At 41.1% G+C, this 27,710-nt stretch overlaps 1 protein-coding gene and 1 long non-coding RNA gene across 3 annotated transcripts in view; both read left to right on the top strand.

The window, feature by feature from the left end:
* grm8a (glutamate receptor, metabotropic 8a) overlaps positions 1-18,588 on the top strand; it is a 276,591-nt gene extending 258,003 nt beyond the window's left edge. The window contains exons 10-11 of one of the 2 annotated variants that reach the window (XM_029742256.1): positions 15,947-16,190; positions 17,797-18,588. In XM_029742256.1, coding sequence (XP_029598116.1) covers positions 15,947-16,190; positions 17,797-17,846 — 294 coding nt within the window. In that variant the 3' untranslated portion in view covers positions 17,847-18,588. Of the gene's footprint in view, positions 1-15,946; positions 16,195-17,796 lie in introns of both variants that reach the window. The other variant, XM_029742258.1, reaches the window with a different exon arrangement.
* A 7,812-nt stretch (positions 18,589-26,400) lies between these two features.
* Positions 26,401-26,911, top strand: LOC115180394 (uncharacterized). The gene is made up of 2 exons (XR_003873069.1): positions 26,401-26,511; positions 26,831-26,911. It is a non-coding gene; the product is annotated as an uncharacterized LOC115180394 (long non-coding RNA).
* Positions 26,912-27,710: the final 799 nt, after the last annotated feature.

Below are 27,710 nucleotides of genomic sequence, written 5' to 3'. Positions count from 1 at the left end.
GAGCAGACCCAGTGAGTCCATTAGACAAAGATCAATGCTATCTCAATCAGAGGAATAACAATCGCTGTAACGTTAGGAAAGACCGTTGGATTGAAGACACTGGACTTGAGGGAGATGTGTTGATTACTATAATTAATGGACAATTGATTCTGTTACAATTCATGTTATTAAAGGGACGGTTATTGTCGGTTCGACAGTAAGCTGTGTAACCCGGATCCTCATTATGATTCTCGTTATGATCCTAGAATTTAAAGAACACGTTATTGTCCACACGATGTGGAATGTTGCCTTTGACTCCACGGTGGCATCATATGTATTCAACGGTTTTGGAGCAAAGGTGTCATACAGGGGTGGTCCAGTTGGAATTGTCACGTGTACAAAAAGTTCTAGTTGAGGAGAAGATGGATGCCTTGAATGAACTACCTGCTGTGACCCATCCACTGTCCCTGTCCCTCCCACATCTTGTAATTAGACTTTAAGACTGACAGGAGAGATGATATGTCCCCTGGTGAGAGAGAGAGAGAGAGAGGAGGAAAGGAGGAGAGGACTCCAAATGGCAGTCTGAATAAGTTTAGGATCCTCCAGCGCTCACTACAGCCAGCTTACTCATAAAAGCCCTTTTAGGACAGGCCATCCCAAGGACACCTAAACTCATTACTGGAAGCAGGGAAGCATCAGCATGTGCGCTGGGGGGTAAGTGAGAGAGAGTCGCAGACAGAAAGAGAAAGAGAGAGGTGGGCGGTGGGAGAGTACAGCACGTGTCATCTGGTTGGTCGCTTGTCACAGATAAGTGTATGAGTCAAGGACGAGTTTTGTAATTGGAGCGCGACGGAATGGAATTCGGAATTCGGTGGAATGCTTAGTTCCGGCAACGACCCACGCTTTAGTACGCCTGTCTTCCCTGATATTCTTCACTCCAAACCCAAACCTGCAGTGCCTGAACTGTGATGTAGTAATGCAGTATTGAGCATTAGAGGAGATGTTTTTTTAAAGCCCATCACGTACTGGGAGTGGTGAGACTGGACTGGCACTCTCTCTCAGGTTAATATTTAGGGTGTGTGTCCGACCGCCAAGAGAGCTAACGCATAAACACAAATGCAGATACACACACACACACACACACACACACACACATAGACACACTTTCACATACGCTGCTGCTACTCTGTTCATTATCTATAGTATCCTGATTGTCTAGTCACCTTTACCCCTACCTACATGTGCATATTAGTTCAATTACCTCAACGACCTCGTACCTTTGCACATTGACTGGGAGCCGGTACTCCTTGTATATATAGCCTTGTTATTGTTATTTATTTTATCATCCTTTTTAACTCTGCATTGTTGAGAAAGGGCTCGTAAGTAAGCATTTCATGGTCTACAGATGTTGTATTCGGCGCATGTGGCAAATAAAATTAGATTTGATTGATTTGACATACCTCTCTCTCTCTCTCTCTCTCTCTCTCTCTCTCTCTCTCTCTCTCTCTCTAACACTTCATCATACCAACCGTATTTTGAACTTAGTTCAGTCAAGGAGCAAATACATCTCATTAATGTAACATCTCCTCCTTCTCTGTGCTTCGAGCTTGTTGTAGCCAACTACAGACGTCCATGTCGGTAAATCTATGGTCTGGAGCTTTTACATTTCTTGGCTCCCTCCATTGCTTTGGTCATGATGAGTACACGTGAGTGTACATTATGTACTGTACTGACAGCTTACGCACCTTATGTAGTAGTACACGTGACAGCTTATGTACAGAGGCAAGAAAAAGCATGTGAACCATTTGGAATTACCTGGATTTCTGCATAAATTGGTCAACAAACTTGATCTGATCTTCATCTAAGCCACAACAATAGACAAACATAGTGTGCTTAAACTAATAACACACAAATTATTGTATTTTTCTTGTCTTTATTGAGCACATCATTTAAACATTCACAGTGTAGGTTGGAAAAAGTATGTGAACCCCTAGGCTAATGACTTCTCCAAAAGCTAATTGGAATCAGGAGTCAGCTAACCTGGAGTCCAATAAATGAGACGAGATTGGAGATGTTGGTTAGAGCTGCCTTCCCCCATAAAAAACAATCACAAAATTTGAGTTTGCTATTCACAAAAGCATTGCCTAATGTGAACCATGCCTTGAACAATAGAGATCTCAGAAGACATAAGATTAAGAATTGTTGACTTGCATAAAGCTGGAAAGGGTTACCTAAGTATATCTAAAATCCTTGATATGCATCAGTCCACGGTAAGACAAATTGTCTATAAATGGAGAAAGTTCAGCACTGTTCCTACTCTGCCAAGGAGTGGCCATCCTGCAAAGATGACTGCAAGAGCACAGCGCAGAATGCTCAATGAGGTTAAGAAGAATCCTAGAGTGTCAGCTAAAGACATACATAAATCTCTGGAACATGCTAGCATCTCTGTTGATGAGTCTACGATACATAAAACACTAAACAAGAATGGTGTTCATGGGAGGACACCACGGAAAAAGCCACTGCTGTCCAAGAAAACCAGACGGCACAATTGTCTTTTTTTTATTGACGGATAGCCAGGGGCACACTCCAACACTCAGACATAATTTACAAATGAAGCATTTGTGTTTAGTGAGTCCGCCAGATCAGAGGCAGTAGGGTTGACGAGGGATGTTCTCTTGATAAGTGTGTGAATTGGACCATTTCCCTGTCAAAATGTAACGAGTACTTTTGAGTGTCAGGGAAAATGTATGGAGTAAAAAGTACATAATTTTCTTTAGGAATACAGTGAAGTAAAAGTGAAAGTTGGCAAAAATATAAATAGTGAAGTAAAGTACAGATACCCCAAAAACGACTTAAGTAGTACTTTAAAGTATGTTTACTTAAGTACTTTGCGCCACTGCTGCAAAGTAATCTGTTGTTCCACAGCTAACTGAGTGCTTGACATGCACGGTCCCTTTCTCATACTCCCCTTGTGGTAATGACCATGTGATGGAGAAGCTTAACACTCTGTCCAAGGGTACACACTATAGACAAGTGATACAACGTCTATACCCTAGAGTCTTTATAAACATACACTTCATTGTTGATGTTGATATGATCTTATGATCATATGATGTAATTGACATCTGTGTCTAGACAGAGGTTGCACAAATAGATGGCACACACTTGCCATGTGTAGAGGGTTCGGCTTCTGTAGTGTAACAAGTGCAGAGTTTCAATGACATCACATATTGAACAACTCTCAATAGTAGTTGCACAGACAATTGGCCAGTGTTAGCTAGGGTTGATTTTTCAGTGCAACATTTGTATATTTTTGCAAGTACAGTACCAGTCAAAGGTTTGGACACACCTACTCATTCAAGAGTTTTTCTACATTGTAGAATAACAGTGAAGACATCAAAGCTATGAAATAACACACATGGAATCATGAAGTAAGCAAAAAAGTGTTAAACAAATCTAAATATATTTTAGATTTGAGATTCTTCAAAGTAGTCACCCTTTGCCTTGATGAAGCTTTGCACACTCTTGGCATTCTCTCAACCAGTTTCATGAGCAATGCTTTTCCAACAGTCTTGAAGGAGTTCCCACATATGCTGAACTCTTGCTTTTCCTTCACTGTGCGGTCCAACTAATCCCAAACCATATCAATTGGGTTGAGGTTGGGTGATTGTGGAGGCCAGGTCATCTGATGCAGCTCTCCATCACTCTTCTTCTTGGTCAAATAGCCCTTACACAGCCTGAAGGTGTGTTTTGGGGCATTGTCCTGTTGAAAAACAAATGATAGCCCCCCTAAGCGCAAACCAGTTGAGATGGCGTATCGCTGCAGAATGATGTGGTAGCCATGCTGGTTAAGTGTGCCTTTAAATAAATCACTGACAGTGTCACCAGCAAAGCACCTCCACACCATCACACCACCTCCTCCATGCTTCATAGTGGGAACCACACATGTGGAGTTCATCCATTCACTTAGGTTGGAGGTTGGAACCAAAAATCACAAATTTGGATCATCAGACCAAAGGACAGATTTACACACGCAATCTCCATTGCTTGTGTTTTTGGCCCAAACAATTCTCTTCTTATTGGTATCCTTTAGTAGTGGTTACTTCGACCATGAAGGCTTGATTCACGCAGTCTCCTCTGAACAGTTGATTATGAGATGTGTCTGTTACTTGAAGTCTGTGAAGCATTTATTTTGGCAGCAGTCTGAGGTGCAGTTAACACTATCAAATCAATCAAATGTATTTTGGTGGGGGATTTATACTACTATCTGTACTTACTGGTGGCACAGACGCTGTTTCATACTTTCCTACACTTAAATTGCCTAACGATTGCATCTGAAGCTGTAGTTGCAACACTGCTATTCTCACCATAAGGCGATAGTTCTCCTGTATATTATGAGTACAGCGACTGCAATTAGATGGCATAATGTTGATGTTACTACTTAGCTTCGGCTGGTGGAGGTCCTGTAGAACCATTTTCAGATATAGCGTCCTGGGTGAAAAAGTTGAATGAAAAAAGTTGAGTGAGGAAAAAACTAAGACATTGGTAAATCTTTTAAAAGTAAAAACCGAAAAGTTTGGCAGCACAACAGCACTGGGACAAGTTAACTGTAGAGAACCTATCCTCTGGCGGTCCTCATGAGGGCCAATTTCGTCATAGCGCTTGATGGTTTTTGAAATCTTCCAGATTGACTGACCTTAATGTCTTAAAGTAATGATGGACTGTCGTTTCACTTTGCTTATTTGAGCTGTTCTTGCCATAATATGAACTTGGTTAAATAGGAAAGAAATTCCACAAATTAACTTTTAACAAGGCACACCTGTTAATTGAAATGCACTCCAGGTGACTACCTCATGAAGCTGGTTGAGAGAATGCCAATATTGTGCAAAGCTTTCAAGGCAAAGGGTGGCTACTTTGAAGAATCTCAAATATAAAATATATTTTGATTTGTTTAACACTTTTTTTTGGTTACTACATGATTCCATATGTGTTATTTCATATTTTTGATGTCTTCACTATTACTCTACAATGTATTACATAGTAAAAATAAAGAAAAACCCTGGAATGAGTAGATGTGTCCAAACTTTGACTGGTAAATGGTTCTACAGTTTACATACACTTAGGTTGGAGTCATTAAAACTCGTTTTTCAACCACTCCACAAATTTCTTGTTAGCAAAGTATAGTTTTGGCAAGTCGGTCAGGACATCTACTTTGTGCATGACACAAGTAATTTTTACAATTGTTTACAGACAGATTTTTATAGTTATAATTCACCGTATCACAATTCCAGTGGGTCGAAGTTTACATACACTAAGCTGACTGTGCCTTTAAACCACTTATAAACACAATGGGACCATGCAGCTGTCATACCGCTCAGGAAGGACATGCATTCTGTCTCCTAGAGATGAATGTACTTTGGTGCGAAAAGTGCAAATCAATCCCAGAACAACAGTGAAGAACCTTGTGAAGATGCTCGAGGAAACAAGTACAAAAGTATCTATATCCACAGTAAAACGAGTCCTATATCAACATAAACTGAAAGGCCACCCAGCAAGGAAGAAGCCACTGCTCCAAAACCGCCAAATAAAAAAGCAAGTTTGACTACAGTTTGTAATTGCACATGGGGACAAAGATCGTACTTTTTGGAGAAATGTCCTCTGGTCTGATGAAACAAAAAATAGAACTGTTTGGCCATAATGACTATCGTTATGTTTGGAGGAAAAATGGGGAGGCTTGCAAGCCGAAGAACACCATCCCAACCGTGAATCACAGGGGAGGCAGCATTATGTTGTGGGGGTGCTTTGCTGCAGGAGGGACTGGTGCACTTCACAAAATAGATGGCATCAATGGGAAGGAGAATTATGTGGATATATTGAAGTAACATCTCAAGACATCAGTCAGGAAGTTAAAGCTTGGTCACAAATGGGTCTTCCAAATGGACAATGACCCCAAGCATACTTCCAAAGTTGTGGCAAAATGGCTTAAGGACAACAAAGTCAAGGTATTGGAGTGGCCATCACAAAGCCCTGACCTCAATCCTATAGAATATGTGTGGGCAGAACTGAAAAAGCGTGTGCAAGCAAGGAGGCCTACAAACCTGACCCAGTTTCAGCAGCTGTGTCAGGAGGAATGGGTCAACATTCACCCAACTTATAGTGGGAAGCTTTTGGAAGGCTACCCGAAACGTTTGACCCAAGTTAAACAATTTAAAGGCAATGCTACCAAATACTAATTGAGTGTATGTAAACGTCTAACCCACTGGAAATGTGATGAAATAAATAAATGCTGAAATAAATCATTCTCTCTACAATTATTCTGACATTTCACATTCTTAAAATAAAGCGGTGATCCTAACTGAACATGTATTTGGCTAAGGTGTATGTAAACTTCCGACTTCAACTGTACTCTGGTCAGATGAGACTAATATTGAGCTTTTTGGCCATTATGGAAAGTGCTATGTCTGGCACAAACCCAACACTTCTCATCACCCCGAGAACACCATCCCATTTTTTCATCGGGCAGGGACTCGGATACTAGTGAGAATGGAAGGAATGATTGATGGCGCTAAATACATGGAAATTCTTGAGGGAAACCTGTTTCAGTCTTCAAGAGCAGGAAATAACCCTAAGCATACTGCTAAAGCATACTCATGTGGTTAAAGGGGAAACATTTACATGTCTTGCAATGGCCTAGTCAAAGCTCAGACCTAAATCCAATTGAGAATCTGTGGTATGACTTAAAGATTGCTGTACACCAGCGGAACCCATCCAACTTGAAGGAGCTGGAGCAGTTTGCCTTGAAGAATGGGCAAGAATCCCAGTGACTAGATGTGCCAAGCTTAAAGAGACATACCCCAAGAGACTTGCAGCTGTAATTGCTGCTAAAGGTGGCTCTACAAAGTATTGACTTTAGGGGGATGAATAGTCATGCACTCTCAATTTTTCAGTTTTTTTGTCTTATTTCTTGTTTTTTTCACAATAAAAAATATGTTTAATCTTCAAAGTGGTAGGCATGTTGTGTAAATCAAATGATACAAACTCTTAAAAAACTCTATTTTTATTCCAGGTTGTAAGGCAGCAAAATAGGAGAAATTCCAAGGTGGGTGAATACTTTCGTAAGCCACTGTATGTCTCCCTGTCATGGCTTTTGCGACATCAGTACAGACACCAACATGAGCAGCAGCCTCGTTTGGCTACATACGGACCGTTAGTGGAATTCCTGCTAGAGAGTAATGGTTAATGTGATTGGATGTTCATTTTTTGACTAGGCTACCTGTATTTGACATTGTGTTGTTTTTTCAAACCCCAGTTTGGGAATACCTGCATTACAGTTACTAATTACCTGTCCAAAATTGTAATCTATAATGTAACTTTGGATTACCCAAACTCGGTAACATAATCTGATTACATTCTGTTACTTTTAGATTACTTTCTCCTTAAGAGGCATTAGAAGAAGACACAAATGTATGTTAGCAATTGAACGACATCTATTGTAGGATAAATCAATGTTAAAGTTTACATAGCTGGCCATATATGGATGTTCATTTTTACTTTATAGGTTGGTTACGTAGGCTTCTTCTCACCCATCGCTTTCTACTACATATAATAATATGATTAAATGATATCTTTATATTAAAAACCAAAGTCTATCAGAATTCCAGTCATTCCAATAAATGTTATACCCCTTGATCCTCAAGAATAGGACTTGGAAATATGGAAGTATAGATTAGCCAATTTTTTTTACCTGAGCATAACCCCAAAACTAAGGACTTATTAGCCAGCCCTACTCTGTTGATTATGATTTTGTTGTCATGGAGGACTGATTGGGCTTATTGATTTGAGTTGAAAAATAAATGCTGAGCTCATGGAATGGCATGCTTTGAGCACTACTGAAAAGTGCTATTTACATGTGAAAAATGAATGCCATATTATGTGTTTACTATAGACCTATTGTTTACCTCTTTGTTGGTGACACTTTGATATCTTGAAAATATGCAGCTGTTTAAAGGGCAAATCCACAGATGAAACAATAACAAAACGGATGCCCCGCCTCTGTTTTGGTAAAAAGCAGAGGGATGGGCCTGGAGAAATGCAACCACTCTCAGATGAATAGACAGAGCTATGGATGCAAGGACTGACCATCCATGATATCAAACGTATTGTTTTAACCATGTTATAAGGTTACCGTAAATTCCGGACTATAAGCCGCAACCTTTTTCCCACGCTTTGAGCCTCGCGGCTTAAACAATGACGCAGCTAATATATGGATTTTTCCCAGTTTCAATTTTTTTCTCTCCAAAAAAACACATTCTGTGACGTGCTCAGTTTTTTGGTGGCATGAAGCTTTCATTAGACCAATGAAATTGCCGAACGGGTTAAGGTCAAACAACTTTTTTGTTTACTGTTTAGATTAAATTGAGCACTCTCAAACTTCCCATCATTCTGATTACGGTAGTCATTTTGTCACCCTCATCATGGCAAAGACACAGAGAAATGCATATGATGCAGCTTTCAAGTTGAAGGCGATTGATCTGGCTGTTGGAAAAGGAAATAGAGCTTCTGCACGGGAGCTTGGTCTTAATGAGTCAATGATAAGACGTTGGAAACAGCAGCGTGAGGAATTGACTCAGCGCAAAAAGACAACTAAAGCTTACTGCTTACTGCTTATTTTTGTTACAAGCCGTGTTTCGTTAAAGCCTATTTATTTTTGTTACAAGCCGTGTTTCGTTAAAGCCTGTGTAAAGTTCATTTGTTTCAATGTACCGGTAGGCACCTGTGGCTTATAGACATGTGAGGCTTATTCATGTTCAAAATAATAAAAACAATTAAATTCAGTGGGTGCGGCTTATATTCAGGTGCGCTTAGTAGTCCGGAAATTACGGTATACAGGGTTTGTTTATATTTACAATGTTTACAGACATTGGAGTAAAACAAGCTTATATTTTGGGTTCTGATGGGTTACAACAGTTGAACTAAGCTCATGAGGCATTTATAAGTTCTATTCTTCAAGAATCCATGGATATATATATAAGAGCAGCAGTGTGATTCACATCAATGCGCAATGTAGATATCAATAATAAGTGATATCTGTATCGCCGTAGACTACACCACTGCTGTCCTTACCTCCAAGCGTTTATTCAAGTTGGATAATCTTGGATGCCGACAGCAGCCGCACCATTGGAAGACATATTTTGGACTGTAGTCTACAAAAGCCTATTCCTGCTCTTTTCCCACGATCCATCAAACGCATTTGGTGTGTAATCATAGTGGTCTCTGACTTATGGTCAGACTTGCCCAGGTGTAACAAACTTAAACTTCAATGCTGATTTAAAAGTAATTGAGAAAGCAGAGAAGTGTCAAGATTGTTTTCCACAAACATCCTTTCTGAATTTAAAAGTAATCCACGAAGTAATCGTCTAGTTTTTCAAAAGTATCTGTAATCTGATGACAATATTTTTTGCTTGTAACGTAATGGATTACAGTAAAAAAAAAAAAAAGAAGCTCTTACATGCAATGGATTACATGTAATCCATTGCTCCCCAACCCTGTGGTTTAAGTGATGGTTTTGGATGGAGGTAATGACACAAAGCCTAGAGTATTGACTTCTCTAAAGACAGCTTTATACAATAGGAAGGAGAGCAGTGGTGGCTAGCAGAGTGGAGCTAATTGCCCTATTCACAGCCCCACTAAAGCACATATTTACCATTTCCACCTATCATACCTTCCCAGCGAGGAAGAGATGGAGGGGCGATAGAGAGGAGAGAAAGAGAGAGAGGGATGGAGAGAGACAGAAAAAGAGAGAAAGAGTGAGAGAGAGAGAGAGAGAGAGAGAGAGAGCGGGAGAGTGTGTGTTTGTGTGTGCGTGCATGTGGCTGTACAGCAAACATCTGCTGGCTCCCGAGTGGCGCAGCGGTCTAAGGCACTGCATCTCAGTGCTAGAGGCGTCACTACAGACCCTGGTTCGATTCTAGGCTGTATCACAACTGGCTGTGATTGGGAGTCCCATAGGGTGGTGCACAATTGGCCCAGCATTGTCCGGCTTAGGGTTTGGCCGGTGTCAGACAGTCATTATAAATAGGATTTTTTTTCTTAACTGACTTGCCTAGTTAAATAAAGGTTAAATACATCTGCTGGGTGGATCCTCCTGCTCTCAGCAGAGTGTAATGAAAACTGCTATCTCCAGACGTGCTGCTTTTGTAATGGAGGGCTTAGTGCTCTGAGGAATACCTCTCTCTATTGCTCTATTTTTCTTTTCTCGCTCTCTGTTTTTTCTCTCTTTCTCCCTCTTTGACTGTCATTCTACCTCTTGTCTTTTTCATTCTCCGTCTCTCCCCTATTCCCTTTATCTCTTTCTCTCTCTTTCTCCTCTCTCCCTCCTCCCCTCTGTCTCTCCTCCGTTTCTCTTCTCTCTTTCTCTCATCGGAGGAGATCACTCTCTGTATGTACACACCGTCCTGTCAGTGCTCTGATCTCTCTGCCCACGTTCACCCAGGGATCCTTCTGCTGTAATCTACAGCTTAAGCTGCTCTATATCCTATTAAAGTAGATAACACATAACCGCTGTGAAGATAAACTCAGATCAGATATTAGGAGTTGAGTGTCCATGTCGTCGAATGAGCATTTGATGAGTCACTGAAGAGGGAATTGGGGCCAATCCCATATGGCACCCTATTCTTCACATATAGTGCACCAAAAGTATTGCTCTAAGATGGAGTGAATCCTAACTTCCACTTAAATCAACATTTCCTTTAGTCATGCGTCAATGTCAGTGGGAGACAGTGACACTTTGAATTAAATGGTCTTTTTTTGGTAGGATACTTCCCTACCTTAGTCTGGCTGTATGAGTAGCACCTACTGCATAAATGCCCTATAATGTGTTCTCTAGCCTATTCTCCCTCTAGGCAGCTGTTGTTGTGTTGGTACGATATGTTCTCTCCGGAGCTGATGTGAGAGGAAAGGGATGTCACAGGGACAGAGAGCTTAGCTAACAGGGTGACCTGCTGTATGAGTCACACAGCTGGCATTGAAGAGCTGCTCACACAGATTCTACACTCACACCATTCTTCCATTGGAAATTCCATCATTTGGTGTTTTGTTGATGGTGGTAGAAAACGCTGTCTCAGGCGCCGCTCCAAGTTTCCCCATAAGTGTTCAACTGGGTTGAGATCTGGTGACTGAGATGGCCATGGATATAGGATATGGTTTACATTGTTTTCATGCTCATAAAACTGCTAGCAGATTGAAACGGGCCAATGTGATGCACCATTAGACGTGACGTGTTTGGTGTAGCATAGAGAATTTTCGACCTACCTTAACTTGGTGATACTACCTTCGTTCTCGATTCGGCTAAACATGTATCTTTTGAAATAGAGAAGATATCGGCGTACACATTGTTGGATTACTTCATGGAGCAAAACGTGTATTTACTTTAATAACACAGCATTTTCTAAGTTCAAACCATCTACCTGCAACTGGTCATGGACATTTAAGAAGATACATGTTCGGCCGAATGAAGATAAGGTTGGTTGAAAATTCTGTGCTACACCAAACAGTACCGATCCTGTAACGGCTATTGGAGTATCACATTAGCCCTCTAGCTAACTCACACCTATAACACTAACGCTAGTTGACACACACTGACACACAGATAATACTGCTGCCATGCCGAAGTCGTGGCACGCAGGCCTCAAGGCCTGCCTAGAGATGTGTACCAGTCCACACCGTTAGTACATTGTCAGAGCACACTATACACACGCATGCATTATGTACACATTCACACGTAGTGGAAAATAGAGAGTGAACAAATATGAACGAGGAGGAAGGCCAGTGATGAAGATGCCTCTAGCAACTTGCTGGCCCAGTGTGATGACTCAATCACGATTTATGGCATTGTTTGAAAGACAGACCATCTGTGGGCTATCATAGGGGTCAAACACACCGTATCTGTGACAATCTCGATGAAGAGACATTCTCACAGAAGTCCTAGGGTCACTGAAGCCAGGAGAGGTGAAGACTGATGAAACTTGAATCGACTAAATTTATATTACTGTGTGAATTAAATTGCCATGTTTGGATTGTTTCAAGAGTTCATAAAGAGCTATGTTTCATTATACTGTAAGTGCTATGGATTTATTGTTACAGAGAAACTGTGTTACTCTGTACGCTTGACGGCGGATAGTTCAGAGAGGAGCGACACAGGATCAACACAGTGTTGAGGTGTGGTGATTAGATTAGAGAATGCCTGTGAAGTTGTAGGCTTTTTGTTGGAATGTTTTGGGCCGTGCAAAGTGATGTTAATTAGACGATAGGCGATACAGGGAGTTGGCACTCTTGGAAGACTACAAAATGGGTTTAAACTTAGATTATGTAGTCATTGGTTAACCGATCTCCTGATGTACGTTTGTATGTCATAGTGGTGGATTTTCTATGCTGTTAAGACTATTATTTTGTATTATTGTTTAATGAGAAGATTTCTGGTGTCTATCATTTGTTTATTGTATTCTTATTGTGTAACTGTAATAATTATGGTTACTTTTAAATGGATACGAACCGTAGTCCTCACATTTCTGATTAATATTACTTATTATTATTTGGTGAAATGTCTAATGGTAAATGTTATTCACAATATACATAGCATACAGTGCCTTGCAAAAGTATTCACCCCCCTTGGCATTTTTCCTATTTTGTTGCATTACAACCTGTAATTTAAATGGATTTTTATTTGGATTTCATGTAACGGATATACACAAAATAGTTGTCACGTCCTGACCATAGAGAGCTCTTATTTTCTATGGTAAAGTAGGTCAGGGTGTGACTGGGGGGGTTTATTCTAGTTTTATTTTTCTATGTTGTTTGGTTCTAGTTTCTGTTTTTCTATGTTGGGGTTTTTTAAGTAGTTGTTTTTCCCACCTTTGTTTGTGGGAGATTATTTTGAGTTAGTGCTTGTAGCACCTCATTGTCATGGTTTGTTGTTTTGTTTATGGTTTATTGTATGTCTTGCATAGTTTCACATTATAATAAAATATGTGGAACGATATTCACGCTGCGCCTTGGTCCGTTCTTATACATAATCGTGACAATTGTCCAAATTTGTCACGCTCGCTGTCTTCAAACTCACTGTCGTAAATAAGCCAAGGCGCAACGTGCATGGAATTCCACATCCTTTAATCAAAGTGAAACCAAAAACAATACAGAAAGGAAACGTGACGTTCTGGGCTGCTCGCAGGCAGCTACACAAAAACAAGATCCCACCATCACAGGTGGGAAAAGGGCTGCCTAAGTATGATCCCCAATCAGAGACAACAATAGACAGCTGCCTCTGATTAGGGACCATACCGGCCAAACAAAGAAATAAGAAAACTAGATTGCCCACCCAAATCACATCCTGACCTGACCAAATAGAGAAATAGAAAGGCTCTCTATGGACAGGGCTTGGCAAAATTGGTGAAGTGAAATGAAAAATATTACTTTAAAAAAATATGAAACAAAATTCAAAATCGAAAAGTGGTGCGTGCATATGTATTCACCCCATTTGCTATGAAGCCACCAAATAAGATCTGGTGCAACCATTTACCTTCAGAAGTCACATAATTAGTTAAATATAGTCCACCTGTGTGCAATCTAAGTGTCACATGATCTGTCACATGATCTCAGTATATATACACCTGTTCTGAAAGGCCCCAGAGTCTGCAATATCACTAAGCAAGCAGCACCACCAAGCAAGTGGCACCATGAAGACCAAGAAACTGGTCAGGGACAAAGTTGTGGAGAAGCACAGATCAGGGTTGGGTTATTAAAAAATATCCCGAAACTTTGAACTTCCCACGGAGCACGATTAAATCCATTATTAAAAAAATGGAAAGAATATGGCACCACAACAAACCTGCCAAGAGAGGGCCACCCACCAAAACTCACGGACCAGGCAAAGAGGGTATTAATCAGAGAGGCAACAAAGAGACCGAAGATAACCCTGAAGGAGCTGCAAAGCTCCTTCAAAGAGTTTCTGTCCATAGACCCTCTTTAAGCCGTACACTCCATAGAGCTGGGCTTCATGGAAGAGTGGCCAGAAAAAAGCCATTTATTAATGAAAAAAAATAAGCAAACATGCTTGGTGTTCGCCAAAAGGCATGTTGGAGACTCCCCGAACATATGGAAGAAGGTACTCTGGTTAGATGAGACGAAAATTGAGCTTTTTGGCCATCAAGGAAAACGCTATGTCTGGAGCAAACCCAACACCTCTCATCCCCCATCCCTTCAGTGAAGCATGGTGATGGCAGCATCATGCTGTGGGGATGTTTTTCATCGGTGGGGACTGGGAAACTGGTCAGAATGGAAGGAATGATGGCTTTAAATACAGGGAAATTCTTGAGGGAAACCTGTTTCAGTCTTCAAGAGCAGGACAATAACCCTAAGCATACTTTTAAAGCAACACTCGTGGGGTTTAAGGGGAAACATTTACATGTCTTGGAATGGCCTAGTCAAAGCCCAGACCTCAATCCAATTGAGAATCTGTGGTATGACTTAAAGATTGCTGTACACCAGCGGAACCCATCCAACTTGATGGAGCTGGAGCAGTTTTGCCTTGAACATTGGGCAAAAATCCCAATGGCTAGATGTGCCAAGCTTATAGAGACATACCCCAAGAGACTTGCAGCTGTAAATGTTGCAAAAGGTGGCTCTACAAAGTATTGACTTTGGTGGGTGAATAGTTATGCACGCTCAAGTTTTTTTGGGTCTTATTTCTTGTTTGTTTCACAATAAAAAATATTTTGCATCTTCAAAGTGGTAGGCATGTTGTGTAAATCAAATTATACAAACCCCCCAAAATCTATTTTCATTCCAGGTTGTAAGGCAACAAAATAGGAAAAATGCCAAGGGGGTGAATACTTTCGCAAGCCACTCTATATGCTTGGTCTAACTATGCATCTCTGAATCAAGGTTAACTGAATCATTAAATGCTAGGACATTGATTGCAAGACATTAGTTCCTTTGTCCCTTAGCCTCTTAATAATTGCATAACGGTAAACATAGACACATGCATCTTATAGTATTCCGAGTGGTGATGCAAGGTTCGCAACCTTGGCGATACCCACTGGACACGATTATGGACATCTACTGTAGCATTCACATGATAATGGAGTCATATTGATGAGTCTAGTTTATTATATTCAACATAATGTTTGGATAATTTCTACCACCCCACACACACACTCACTCACACGCACACACACACATGTACACACACACACTTCAACGTCTAAGCCTTTTCTTATCTTCTTTCTGGATGCTCTCATTAGAGAGGATATACTGTAAATTGGTATTACTGTCAACATGTGTAATCTGTTCACGCCTGTTCTCTCTTGGCGAGGGAGCGGGTGGTGGAGCCCTGCTTTGTTTTTCCTCCTCAGCGGAGTGCTACGCTGGCTAGCCGGGACTGTGTTGTGTTGTTGTGACTGTAGAAGCGTGACTGGCCATCTGCTCGCTGTGATTCCTACACCATGCTATAGTCAGGGATGGACACAGATGAGTGGCTGCGCTTTGAGAGGAATCCTTCCGATGGTGGAGGGGTCTGTGTGTTTGTGTCTGTGTGTGTGTGTGCGTGCGTGCGCAGGTTTGTGTTTATTTCTGATGAAGCCTCCACTCAGTGATATGATACCATAGGGGTTTTGTCAATTATACTTTCTGACATTGTACAGTAGCCATTGTAGGGTTATCAGCGTATGGTTTATGTCAGCGTATGGTAAATATTAGCATATGGTTTATATCAGCTTATGGTTTATATCAGCGTATGGTTTATATCAGCGTGTGGTTTATATCAGTGTGTGGTTTATATCAGCGTATGGTTTGTATCAGCGTATGGTTTGTATCAGCGTAGATTGGTCGGTGTACAGTGGTTACAGTATGTTGATGCCTCTACTCTCTCTCTCTCTCCCTCCCTCCCTCCCCCCTGCCTCTCTCCCCTCACCAGATGTACATCCAGACCACCACCCTGACTATCTCGCTCAGCCTCAGCGCCTCTGTCTCTCTGGGGATGTTGTATATGCCCAAGGTCTACGTCATCATCTTTCACCCGGAGCAGAACATCCCCAAGCGTAAACGCAGCTTCAAGGCCATCGTCACCGCCGCCACCATGTCAGGCAAGCTGCAGAAGGGAGGCGAACGGCCCAACGGAGAGGTCAAGACGGAGCTGTGTGAGAGCATGGAGACCAACAGTGAGTAAGAACACACCTTTACTAACCTATACATGATACACTTATATATCTAATGATATATTGTATACACCTATAGTAACAGTATACACATATATAGTACATCTACACCAGGGTTCCCCAACTGACGGCCCATGGGCTGAATGGTTTTATTTGGCCCCCCAAGTTTAAAATTTTTTTTTTACAAATAAAGTGTTTGTTGAATTTTCGTTGTTGGACATAAGACTGTCAAAACACCAGGAAATCAGCTACCAGTAATACATTTTTTGGGAAATCTGACCCCAAGTATTCCCACGCATAATAGAGAGACACGTGATCATATACAAATGTAAACAAGATTTGAAATTGTTATGTTTTAGTCAAACATATCTGTTTGGGATTCTTGCGGTCAATTTGTAATTATGTTCCGTCCCCCCGACCATCCGCTCCAAAAACAATCCACCCGTGGCTGAATCTAGTTGATGATCCCTGATCTACACTAATATAACTAACAATCTATACACCTAAACTCATAGAAAAAAACCCAAATCTATAGATCTACAATTACACACAACAGAAAGAATCTATACAACTACACTGATGTAACCAACATTTTGATAATCTCTACTACTACAGTATAACAGTAGTTACATGTAAGACCCTGTTTCATATCTCTCATTCAAATATCAGTACTTTTAATAACAGATATTGTAACGTCTGAATTGTAAACAATGTTCTTGATAGAGCAGCTTGAGTGCTGCAACCTGTTTTTTGAGCACTATTGTTTACTTTCCATACAGAGTGTTAAAATGAGCTTCCCATTCAGCTTAACTATGTGGAGCAGCTTACTTAAACGTCAAAGCTTTGTTGTGCGAGGAGCCAGTCTTGCCTCATCGACACTACGACCTGGAAAATGTTTTAATTCACCAGTGGAGATTCAGAATGTTCAGTGGGTGTTTAAAACATTTATTTCATCACAGAGTTGGGTGTTCTGAGAGGTTTAAACGGTTCTGGAGTGTTTGGAGTAATTAGGCTTCGTTTACTCTGTTCTGTGTTCTGAACTGCAGCAGGTTTAACTATTTCTTCATTACAGACCTGAACGCCCAGAAGTCTTGCAGTCAGCAGTTTAGTCGGCTAGAATAACACACACACACACACACACACACACACACACACACACACACACACACACACACACACACACACACACACACACACACACACACACACACGTACACACGTATGCACACAGAGTTAATTTTCACAAACCACACTCTGCCTGAGACATTATTTTCAAATGCTAACTGCCTAGGGTTTGTGTTGTGTGAAGAAGAAACTGTTGGAACAGTTTTGATTCTTACAGTTTGACATATTGTCTCCTTTAAAATCCTCCTAATCAAGGCGGGCACAGGGTACCGTCTTGACGATAGCTCAGCGCCAGCGGTCCATGGTCGCTTAAAAACAACTGACATTTACAACCAACAGCTACAGGGGACATGTAACATAATGGACTTGACAAACACAGCCTCAGACCCCAGATGCAGGTGTGCACTAATATTACACTCAATAGGAAATATAGATCTCCTGATAGATTTCCTCTCCTCTCTTCCCCTCTTTTTCCCCCTGGCAGCTTCATCAACTAAGACAACATATGTCAGCTACAGTAATCATGCCATCTGAACGTCTTAACAGCACCAAAGTGGAGGGAGGGTCCCCAGGGGCGAGAACAGCTGAGGAAAGGAGCTGTCACTCAGACAGATAGATGATGGACTGACGGACGTAAAGATGGACAGAGAGATGGAACTCCCACCGCCACCGCTAACCAAGCATGAGACATTTTATATTGTTCTGAAAGCATCAAAGCGACCCACCACCAGAGAGGCGGGACCACAAAGACCAACCACCAATCAGTGGGCCCCGTTCGCTCTCTTCCTGTAAATCACAGCACAACGGTCCTGCCATAAACTTTGAACTAACCGTGAAAAAAAGAGACTTAACGGTTTAAAAAAATCCACTGCAGGCTCTATGGTCCAGAGAAAAAAAAATGAATAAAAAAGAAGAAAAACATAACAAAACAAAACAGTGTAAAAGTTATACATGTGGGAGATGTATATGGGAGATAAAAAGTCATTTAAAGAGTTTAAAAAAAAAAAATATTTAAAAGAGAAAACATAAGAAACTATGAGAATTGACCATGATGTTTATTGTTATTCTACTTGTAAGTATTTTTGTGGTTGTGAAGATTTTTTCATTCTTGTCCCATCTGTCGTGCGACCTTGCATACTCGGAAAGTTTGTCTCTTGTATCGAATGGCTAACTGGATGGGTAGCTCTGGCTTGTGAATCTGTAAATGCCCTGGTTGAAGCATGCCAGTTTTTATACAAATGATTTATTTATAATAAAGGAATGTTTTGCAAATGTGCAGATGTGTTGCTTGTGCTTTTAAGATACAACACAGACACCAATTTCATGTTTTTGTTTATTACTATATTTGTGACCAACCGGCTCAATTTGGACTTCTGTAGCAAAATTCGAAATTGTGTTTTTTATATTGGATAAAAGTAGTGACTCAAAGCTAGAAAATGGTATATCATACACTACAGTTGAGGAACATTGGGAAAGTAATTCTGCTTTGAAAGTTAATAAACTTGGCCTTTGAATGTTTTGGTACACCTACTGGAGAGCTCTCCTTTGTCTACACCGTTTGGTATTGTTCACACCCATCTCTTTACCGATTCGCATGTGAGGCCATGTACTAAACAACCAAAGATTTCAAGACTAAAGGCTGGTTTATACTATGGATGTGTTCGTAAATTTAATCTGGAGTGCCAGAGTGTGCTCTGAGCGTTCGTAAATTCAGAGCGTTTCGCTCACGGAGCGTTCAGAGCGCACACTGGGTTGATCCGAGCGTTCTGTCCATACAACAGCCGTCAAGCACCCAAGCTAACGTTGGCTAGCTTGCTAGCTACTACCAGACACAAGTGAGTTCACTCTGACAATTTTACTACCCTAGCAGAGCTGGTTAGGCTGTTTTTATGTTATCCAGATCGTTGGTGACTTCAAATGTGCTGCTGGCAAATACTTAATTATGCTTTTTTGCCAACGTTTACTGATACTGGCCATATTCAGCAGGTGTTGAGCGTTCGTAAATCCGTCAGTTATTTTGCTCTCTGTCTCATTGAGATGAGAGTGCCCTGAAATCGGAGTAGATAGCCAGAGCGAATTTACCAACTACGTCTATCAACAGTTGTTGCAGTGACATCATGAACATTCTGTTAAGACAGCTAAACAATGAACCATAATCACAACTCATGACATTACTACCCTGCATGAATCAGCAGGTAGCTAACCAACCAGGTTCAATGTTAGCTAGCTAACATTAGGCTATAACTCGCAAAGCAAATGGCTCTGAGATACGAATAATATTACTACACAGATCATACACGTAACGTTAGCTAGCACTTTAACTTGAAATGAAAATGACTTTCTGACTAAATTACAAACGTGTAATATCTGAAAATATAGCTAGCTAAACTATCTTAACCGTATACATGGATCGACGCTTCTCCCTCTATCACGGATGCCATGGTTGCCCTTAGTTTGAAGACAGCTGTTTTCTCCATCCCCTTAGCTATCATACTCTAATTCCACTGATTTCAAACTCGGTCCTCCAGAAAGTGGTGAGCAACACAAAGTTTGTACACACCTACATACATCAAGCGCACATTTCGGCATTTGCTGTATGGTTGATGAGAAAGTCCATATTGCAAATGTACCGTCCCTTACTAGACGTCCGCGAACGTTTGTAAAATTGGCGGATGGTGCCGGGCTGTGCACCGGGGCCGGATCTTCCGGGAAGTCATCGAACGAAGTCTCTCGGACATTCGGTTTCCGTTTTATAAAATTTTCTAATTTTGGTCATTTTTCATCTGTCCCGGAAAATACCAGCAGAGGGCGAATGGATCATATTGCAAATGTACAAAACATCACGATTCACGACGTGGCCTTTTCTCCTAAACGGAAAAGACTTCGAAGACGAAACTTGGCGAGCATAGGTTTGGCATAATGGGCAGTTGGCCCCAAACAAGATGGAGTCGAGGACTCAACGCTTTTTGAGTTAAGGCCATTTTTATGGGATTAAAGGTCAAAAATGAAAAGAGAGCGCTAATTTGACCACTTCACGTCAAAGTACATGAGCCTAAGGTGTCAGGAAAAAAGAACCAGACATTTATCTATCGTCATTTAAGAGAAATTGTACAATGTACAATTGGTGATGTTCATAAAATGAGTTTTCTTTTCAAAAGTTAAAGATCCAGTTGCAGCGTGTTCAGATGAATCCGTTAACTTCTTGGGGCTATGTGGGACGTTAGCGTGCCACCCGTGGCGCACCCTATCAACAGCAGGTGCATTTCAAGAGCGGCAAATTTGAAACCAAATAAATGTCAAAATTCAAATTTCTCAAACATACAACTAACTTACACCCTTTGAAAGATAAACATCTCCTTAATCTAACCACGTTGTCCGATTTCAAAAAGGTTTTACGGGGAAAGCATAAAGTTAGGTTATGTTAGGAGAGTACATTGACAATAGCTGTGTGTAATGTATTGTCGATTCAAAGACAGGCGTCACCAAAACCATAAAATCAGCAAAAATTATGCACTAACCTTTTACAATCTCCATCAGATGACACTCCTAGGACATTATGTTAGACAATGCATGCATTTTTAGTTCTATCAAGTTCATATTTATATCTAAAAACAGCGTTTTACTATGGCGTTGATGTTCAGGAAATCGTTTCCCTCCAATACCGGCAGTCAAGTCATGACAACAAAATAATTAATTAATATTAGAAAACATTGCTAAAATATTATATTGTCATTCAAAGAATTATAGATTTACATCTCTTGAATGCAATGGACTTGCCAGATTTAAAATTAACCTTACTGGGAAATCACACTTTGCAATAATCTGAGCACTGCGCCCAGAAAAATACGCATTGCGATACAGACTAACCGCCATGTTGGAGAGATCTAAAATCGAAAATACTATGTAAATAATCCATTACCTTTGATTCTCTTCATCAGATGTCACTTCCAAAGAATCCCAGGTCCATAACGAATGTAGTTTTGCTCAAAAAAGCTCATCATTTATGTCCAAAAACCTCCGTGTTGTTAGCACATGATCTAAGCCAGCCGGACTTCACTTCACGAACGGAAAAAATATATATTTACGTTCGTTCAAACATGTCAAACGTTGTATCGTATAAATCATTAGGGCCTTTTTTAACCAGAACATGAATAAAATTCAAGGCGGACCATTGGGTTCTCTTTTAAAACGTTTCGGAATGAGAGTACCCACCATCAATTCGCACGCCAGGTGTCTAATGGGCCATCACCGTTCCAAGGCTCTTCTTCGGTCAGATCTCACTGTAGAAGACTCAAAACACTTTGTAAAGGCTGGGGACATCTTGTGGAAGCAATAGGAAGTGCCAAAACATTCCTCAGCCCCTTTGTTTTTCAATGGTATAGGCTTAAAGTCAATTCAACACATCAGGTATCCACTTCCTGTCAGAATCTGTCTCAGGGTTTTGCCTGCCAAATGAGTTCTGTTATACTCACAGACACCATTCAAACAGTTTTAGAAACTTTAGGGTGTTTTCTATCCATATATAATAAGTATATGCATATTGTAGTTATTGGGTAGGATTAGTAACCAGATTAAATCGGGTACATTTTTTTATCCAGCCGTGAAAATACTGATATGCTAGCTTGAAAAATGGGTGTCTGATTATTTCTGGCTGGGCACTCTCCTGCACATAATCTAATGTTTTGCTTTCGTTGTAAAGCCTTTTTGAAATCGGACAGTGTGGTTAGATTAACGAGATTCTTGTCTTTAAATAGCTGTAAAATAGTCATATGTTTGAGAAATTGAAGTAATAGTATTTCAAACGATTCAAAAATCGCGCCACTGGATTGAAGTGGCTGTTACGTAGGTGGGACGAATTCGTCCCACATGCGCCAGAGAGGTTAATCTAACCACACTGTCCGATTTCAAAAAGGCTTTACAACGAAAGTAAAACATTAGATTATGTCAGCAGAGTACCCAGCCAGAAATAATCAGACACCCATTTTTCAAGCTAGCATATAATGTCACAAAAACCTAAACCACAGCTAAATGCAGCACTAACCTTTTATGATCTTCATCAGATGACACACCTAGGACATTATGTTATACAATACATGCATGTCTGTTCAATCAAGTTCATATTTATATCAAAAACCAGCTTTTTACATTAGCATGTGACGTTCAGAGAAAGCATACCCCCCGCAAACTTCCGGGGAATTTACTAACAATTTGCTAAATTACTCACGATAAACGTTCACAAAAAGCATAACAATTATTTTAAGAATTATAGATACATTACTCCTTTATGCACTCGATATGTCTGATTTTAAAATAGCTTTTCGGATGAAGCACATTTTGCAATATTCTAAGTACATAGCCCAGCCATCACGGGCTAGCTATTTAGACACCCGGCAAGTTTAGCCTTCACCAAAATCACATTTCCTATAAGAAAAATGGTCTTACCTTTCCTGTTCTTCGTCAGAATGCACTCCCAGGACTTCTACTTCAATAACAAATGTTGGTTTGGTCCCAAATAATCCATAGTTATATCCAAATAGCGGCGTTTTGTTCGTGCGTTCAAGACACTATCCGAAAGGGTAAATAAGGGTTACGCGCCCGACGCGTTTCGTGACAAAACATTTCTCAAAATTCCATTACCGTACTTCGAAGCATGTAAACCGCTGTTTAAAATCAATTTGTATGCCATTTTTCTTGTAAAAAAGCGATAATATTCCGACCGGGAAAGCGTGTTTACGTTCAAAGAGAGAGAAAATAAAAACATGGGATCCCCTCGTGCACGAGCCTCAGTCTGATGGTCCTCTGATAGAGCACTTACCAAAGGCGCTAATGTTTTTCAGCCAGCGGCTGGAATTACATCATTCAGCTTTTTCCCGGGTTCTGAGAGCCTATGGGAGCCGTAGGAAGTGTCACGTTACAGCAAAGATCCTACGTTTTCAATAAACAGAGCCAAGGAATGGTCAGAGAGGGTACTTCCTGTTTGGAATCTTCTCAGGTTTTTGCCTGCCATATGAGTTCTGTTATACTCACAGACACCATTCAAACAGTTTTAGAAACTTTAGGGTGTTTTCTATCCAAAGCCAATAATTATATGCATATTCTAGTTTCTGGGCAGGAGTAATAATCTGATTAAATCGGGTACGTTATTTATCCGGCCGTGAAAATACTGCCCCCTAGTCATAACAGGTTAATTGAAATGCATTCCAGGTGACAGCCTCATGAAGCTGGTTGAGAGAATACCAAGAGTGTGCAAAGCTGTCGTCAAGGCAAAGGGTGGCTACTTTGAAGAATCTCAAATATAAAATATATTTTGATTTGTTACACACTTTTTTGGTTACTACATGATTCTGTGTGTTATTTCATAGCTTGATGTCTACACTATTATTCTACAATTTAGAAAATGGTAAAAATAAAGACAAACCCTGGAATGAGTAGGTGTGTCCAAACGTTTGAGGGGTACTTTATGTCTAGTTTCCTGAAACGACTTCCGTTTATTGATTTTAAATTATGAGGACAAAGACACAATGACAACAAGTGTAATGTAACATTGTCAGTCCTGTACCCATCCCTCCCACCTGTCCCTGTACGGTATGCTGTAAGTTGTTTCTGACAATCTGAATCTCTACACGTTTCCCTACACCCAAGATGGCGGACTTTCCTTTTTCTTTACTCTCTGTATTAAACCATCAATACAGCAAATCACTTTTCCTGACACACAGCAAAACAAATTATGTCAGTTTTGAGCATAACACATTTCTTTCATAGATTTTTCCTGGTCTTACAGCGTTTCAAACCTCTACCACTCCACCGAGGGCTGTTGTCTTCCATACTGAAGTAGCTACTAGTAGAGAAGCTATCCGCAAGCTGGGTGGATGACGAGAAGGCAGTGTGTGTGTGTGCGCATGCGGGCGTGTGTGTGCCTGTTTACCTGTGTGTGTGTGGTAATGGAGGTCTACTTGTAGACACTGAGGGCAGAATCCCTTATGCTTCTGAACTAGCCTGCCCCGTCTCACTAAATGTCGAAAAGTTTCAAATAAATCCATGAGATCTGAGAAGCAGTGAGCTGCATCAATACGTTCATTGTCACTGGAGAGGAACGATCGATGAAGCTGAATGAGGAACACAACACCTTTTCCTCTATACAACAACAGACAAGCTTTGTATGTCAAACTAAAAGTAATAAAAGTCAGTGCTTTGTTTAACTGATGTCCCTGTCGGCTGCTTTCTGTGAGCCCAACCTCCCTTTACAATGAAATGAGAAAATAATAGGCCACGGACCTCACAATGATTTGTATTTACAACACATATAATGGGAAGTGGCTTTCGGGCCAAACAGCAGTCATTTTACAATAGAAGAAATAGAGGATCGCTGTCTGCCGTTGATTTATGTTATTCTCATGTGTTCCTTCTACAGCCCAATGCATAGCAAAAATACATTCTTGCCTTTCCCAGTCAAGTCTGACCATTAGCACACCGACAGATTAGAAGTGGTGGTTGAAAGGAACATCAGAGGGTGTATTATAATCAGGCAGTGGTCCTGGGAGTCTATGCCTGCCACTCAGCACCGGACCCCAGGTCAGAGCTACCTCTGAGAGGGTAGTAGTGACAGTAATCCTAGTTATCTACCTGCAGGCTATTTCAATGACCAGTTACACAGACCAGTGTCACTGTCAGGGACAATAGACTACACACAAAACACCAGGAGACTGCTCTCTCTGTGGATCCTCTCACACCTATATGGTTGTGACAGCCGACAGGTGGGAGGGTGTGTGTGCGTGTTTGTGTGTGCACTCGAGCGTGTGTGGGTGTGTTTGTTCAGGTGAAGCAGGCAGATGGTCCTCCTCTGTCTGTGTGAGTGTGTGTTTGTGCGTTTAGTGTGGATCACTGGATAATTCTGAATTCCGGTTCAGATTATGCATGTGGTTGCCATGATACCCTGACCAGATGTTGGCAACACTGGACCTTTCATCTTCTCAACTCTCTCTCTCTGTCTCTGTCTCTGTCTCTGTCTCTGTCTCTCTGCTGTCATGGACATTCTGTTGTCCTAAAACGCCCTCTTCTATACAGCACAGACAACAACAGGAGTAGTGGATAGGGCTGTCTGAACACTTCCTGTTTCAAGCCACTTTCTCCCAACAGATTTTCAGATCTGTCAATGGTTTGCTTCTCTGACTGTCTGCAAGTGTTTGCTCCCATCCAAAACCTGAGGAGATATGGTTGTAATCTGAGTATGTTGGAATGTTGTGTTATTAATTCAGGTTAGTCACACACTAGAGCCTCAAGGGAGGTTATTTCTGTATTTGTATATTTCCTTCCATAATAAGATTTTACCCGGACTGTGAGTCAGAATATTTAATTGTTTGTGTATTCCTGTAGCCCAATGTACTATAGCAGCTCTATTGTTTTAGGACCTGAGAACAGAGGCTCCCCAAAGGCTAGTAGAAGAGGAGAACAGGTTGAAGCTCAAACCACACACACACGCACGCACGCACACACGCACGCACACACACACAATAAACAGGGTACAATTCACTGTGGGAAATGGATATAAACAAACATATACTGTACTGAAGGTGTGTTTGCAGATGTGATCGTCTGACCCCGCATACACTGGCACCAATATTGAAAACATCAAACACCAAACATGCTTTGCATGCCCAACTTTAGACATGAAAGAAAAGTTTGTTGGCAATATTTCCCTTTTAGTTATTTACAGTTACTAGATTCCTGCATGGTCTTCCGGTGAGACCATATAAATGTGTGTGTTCTGACTGTGTTGTGTTCTGACTGTGTTGTGTTCTGACTGTGTTGTGTTCTGACTGTGTTGTGTTCTGACTGTGTTGTGTTCTGACTGTGTTGTGTTCTGGCCAGCCTGTTCCGCTCAGACTTCGTCTACGGAAATGGACGGACACCTGGGACGGACGGCGAGCTGTCAGAAATGTCACACCTGCCATTCAGCGTTCCCGGCCGCTCCCCGCCACTCGCCGCATCGCTCCGGTGTGTTCTCCCGTTAATGAGGGAGCGTCCGTTAGAGAATACCGTTAGCATGTTTAAACAGCGGAACAAACGGAGCCCAGTGCAGCCTGCGGGCAACACAACAACGCCTGTTTCTGTTTGTAGCCTGCACCGCCCCGGGAGAATGCTGATTGCTGCCTGCTTCGTGCAGCCTGCCTCCCTTCCAGCTGCTAGCCTGAGAAATTAGGTATGTCATATCGACTGTGTCTAAGGAAGTTATTTCATTAAAAAAGTGGCTGGTGTTTGAGCATGCTGATGTTATGTAGCCTTTGCTGTGATGTTCAAATAGCTTAGCATGCCTACACTAGGATCAGAAAGCTTATATAACGACAATGTGTGTATCATAACAGACCATCTGTTTCTGAGGGCTGTTTGTATGCCTTAGGGCGCGGCTTTCTTTCAGGACACACTGCACATTATTAAAAGATAATCTGTTGGAAGTTTTATGCAAATATCTTGAGACAAATTTATGTTGTGCAAATGTTGTATTGCAATAACCTATGTAGGTACATCTGACAATCACTAAAACAACTAAAAGCCTCATCTCTGCCTGGGAGAAGAAGAAAAAAAGGAGGAGAAGAGAGAAAGATGAGAAGAGAAAAAGTGGAGAGAGCAGAGACTTCCTCTGGGGATTGTTGAGTGCTTCGTCCAACTGGACTGAACGTCAGGAAGCTGTCTGGGTGAGTCCAACTGATTTTGATTTGAAGTGAGACGTTCAGCACATCGAGGCACATCTCTTTTCCCCCTTCCCAAAATATTAATTTCAAAACGCATGTCTCACCGATAAGCATAATTGGTTTCATTGACTGTGCCGAAGAGAGTTGACTTCGGCGAATCAAGCTGACATATGATCTTGTTAAGTATTGTACTAATTCAGAGGGTGATACAGTAGTCTGTCGGTAGTTTGTCACGCCGCTTTGTCTCTGAACAATGACAGACTATGCCGCTGCTCGCTGCTCTACTGGCTCTTTCCTCCTTTTAGTATTTGTTGATGAATTAAACAGCGCTACAGGGCCACGGTCAAGTCCTCTCAAAATGTTACCCATAGACTCGACAGAGTATCTTCAAAGACTGAGCAGTTCTTAAAATACCACTCCAGGGATGTTTCTTTTGGCTGCATTGTGCTCTGTGGGCTGAATCTACAGTGTGATAATCATTGGAAATCTTAGGCCAGGATTGCATACAGGAATGAACTGTTGTCAAGCTCGATTGATCAAGTTACAACAGCTGCCGAGTTAAACAATACACACTGCTCAAAGAAATAAAGGAAACACTTAAACAACACAATGTAGCTCCAAGTCAATCACACTTCTGTGAAATCAAACTGTCCACTTAGGAAGCAACACTGATTGACAATACATTTCACATGCTGTTGTGCAAATGGAA

Source organism: Salmo trutta, chromosome 40, assembly GCF_901001165.1.
Source record: "Salmo trutta chromosome 40, fSalTru1.1, whole genome shotgun sequence".
In the NCBI taxonomy this organism is placed as follows: domain Eukaryota; kingdom Metazoa; phylum Chordata; class Actinopteri; order Salmoniformes; family Salmonidae; genus Salmo; species Salmo trutta.
Note: the sequence above shows the minus strand (reverse complement) of the source record. Positions and strands in the feature narration are given on the sequence as shown.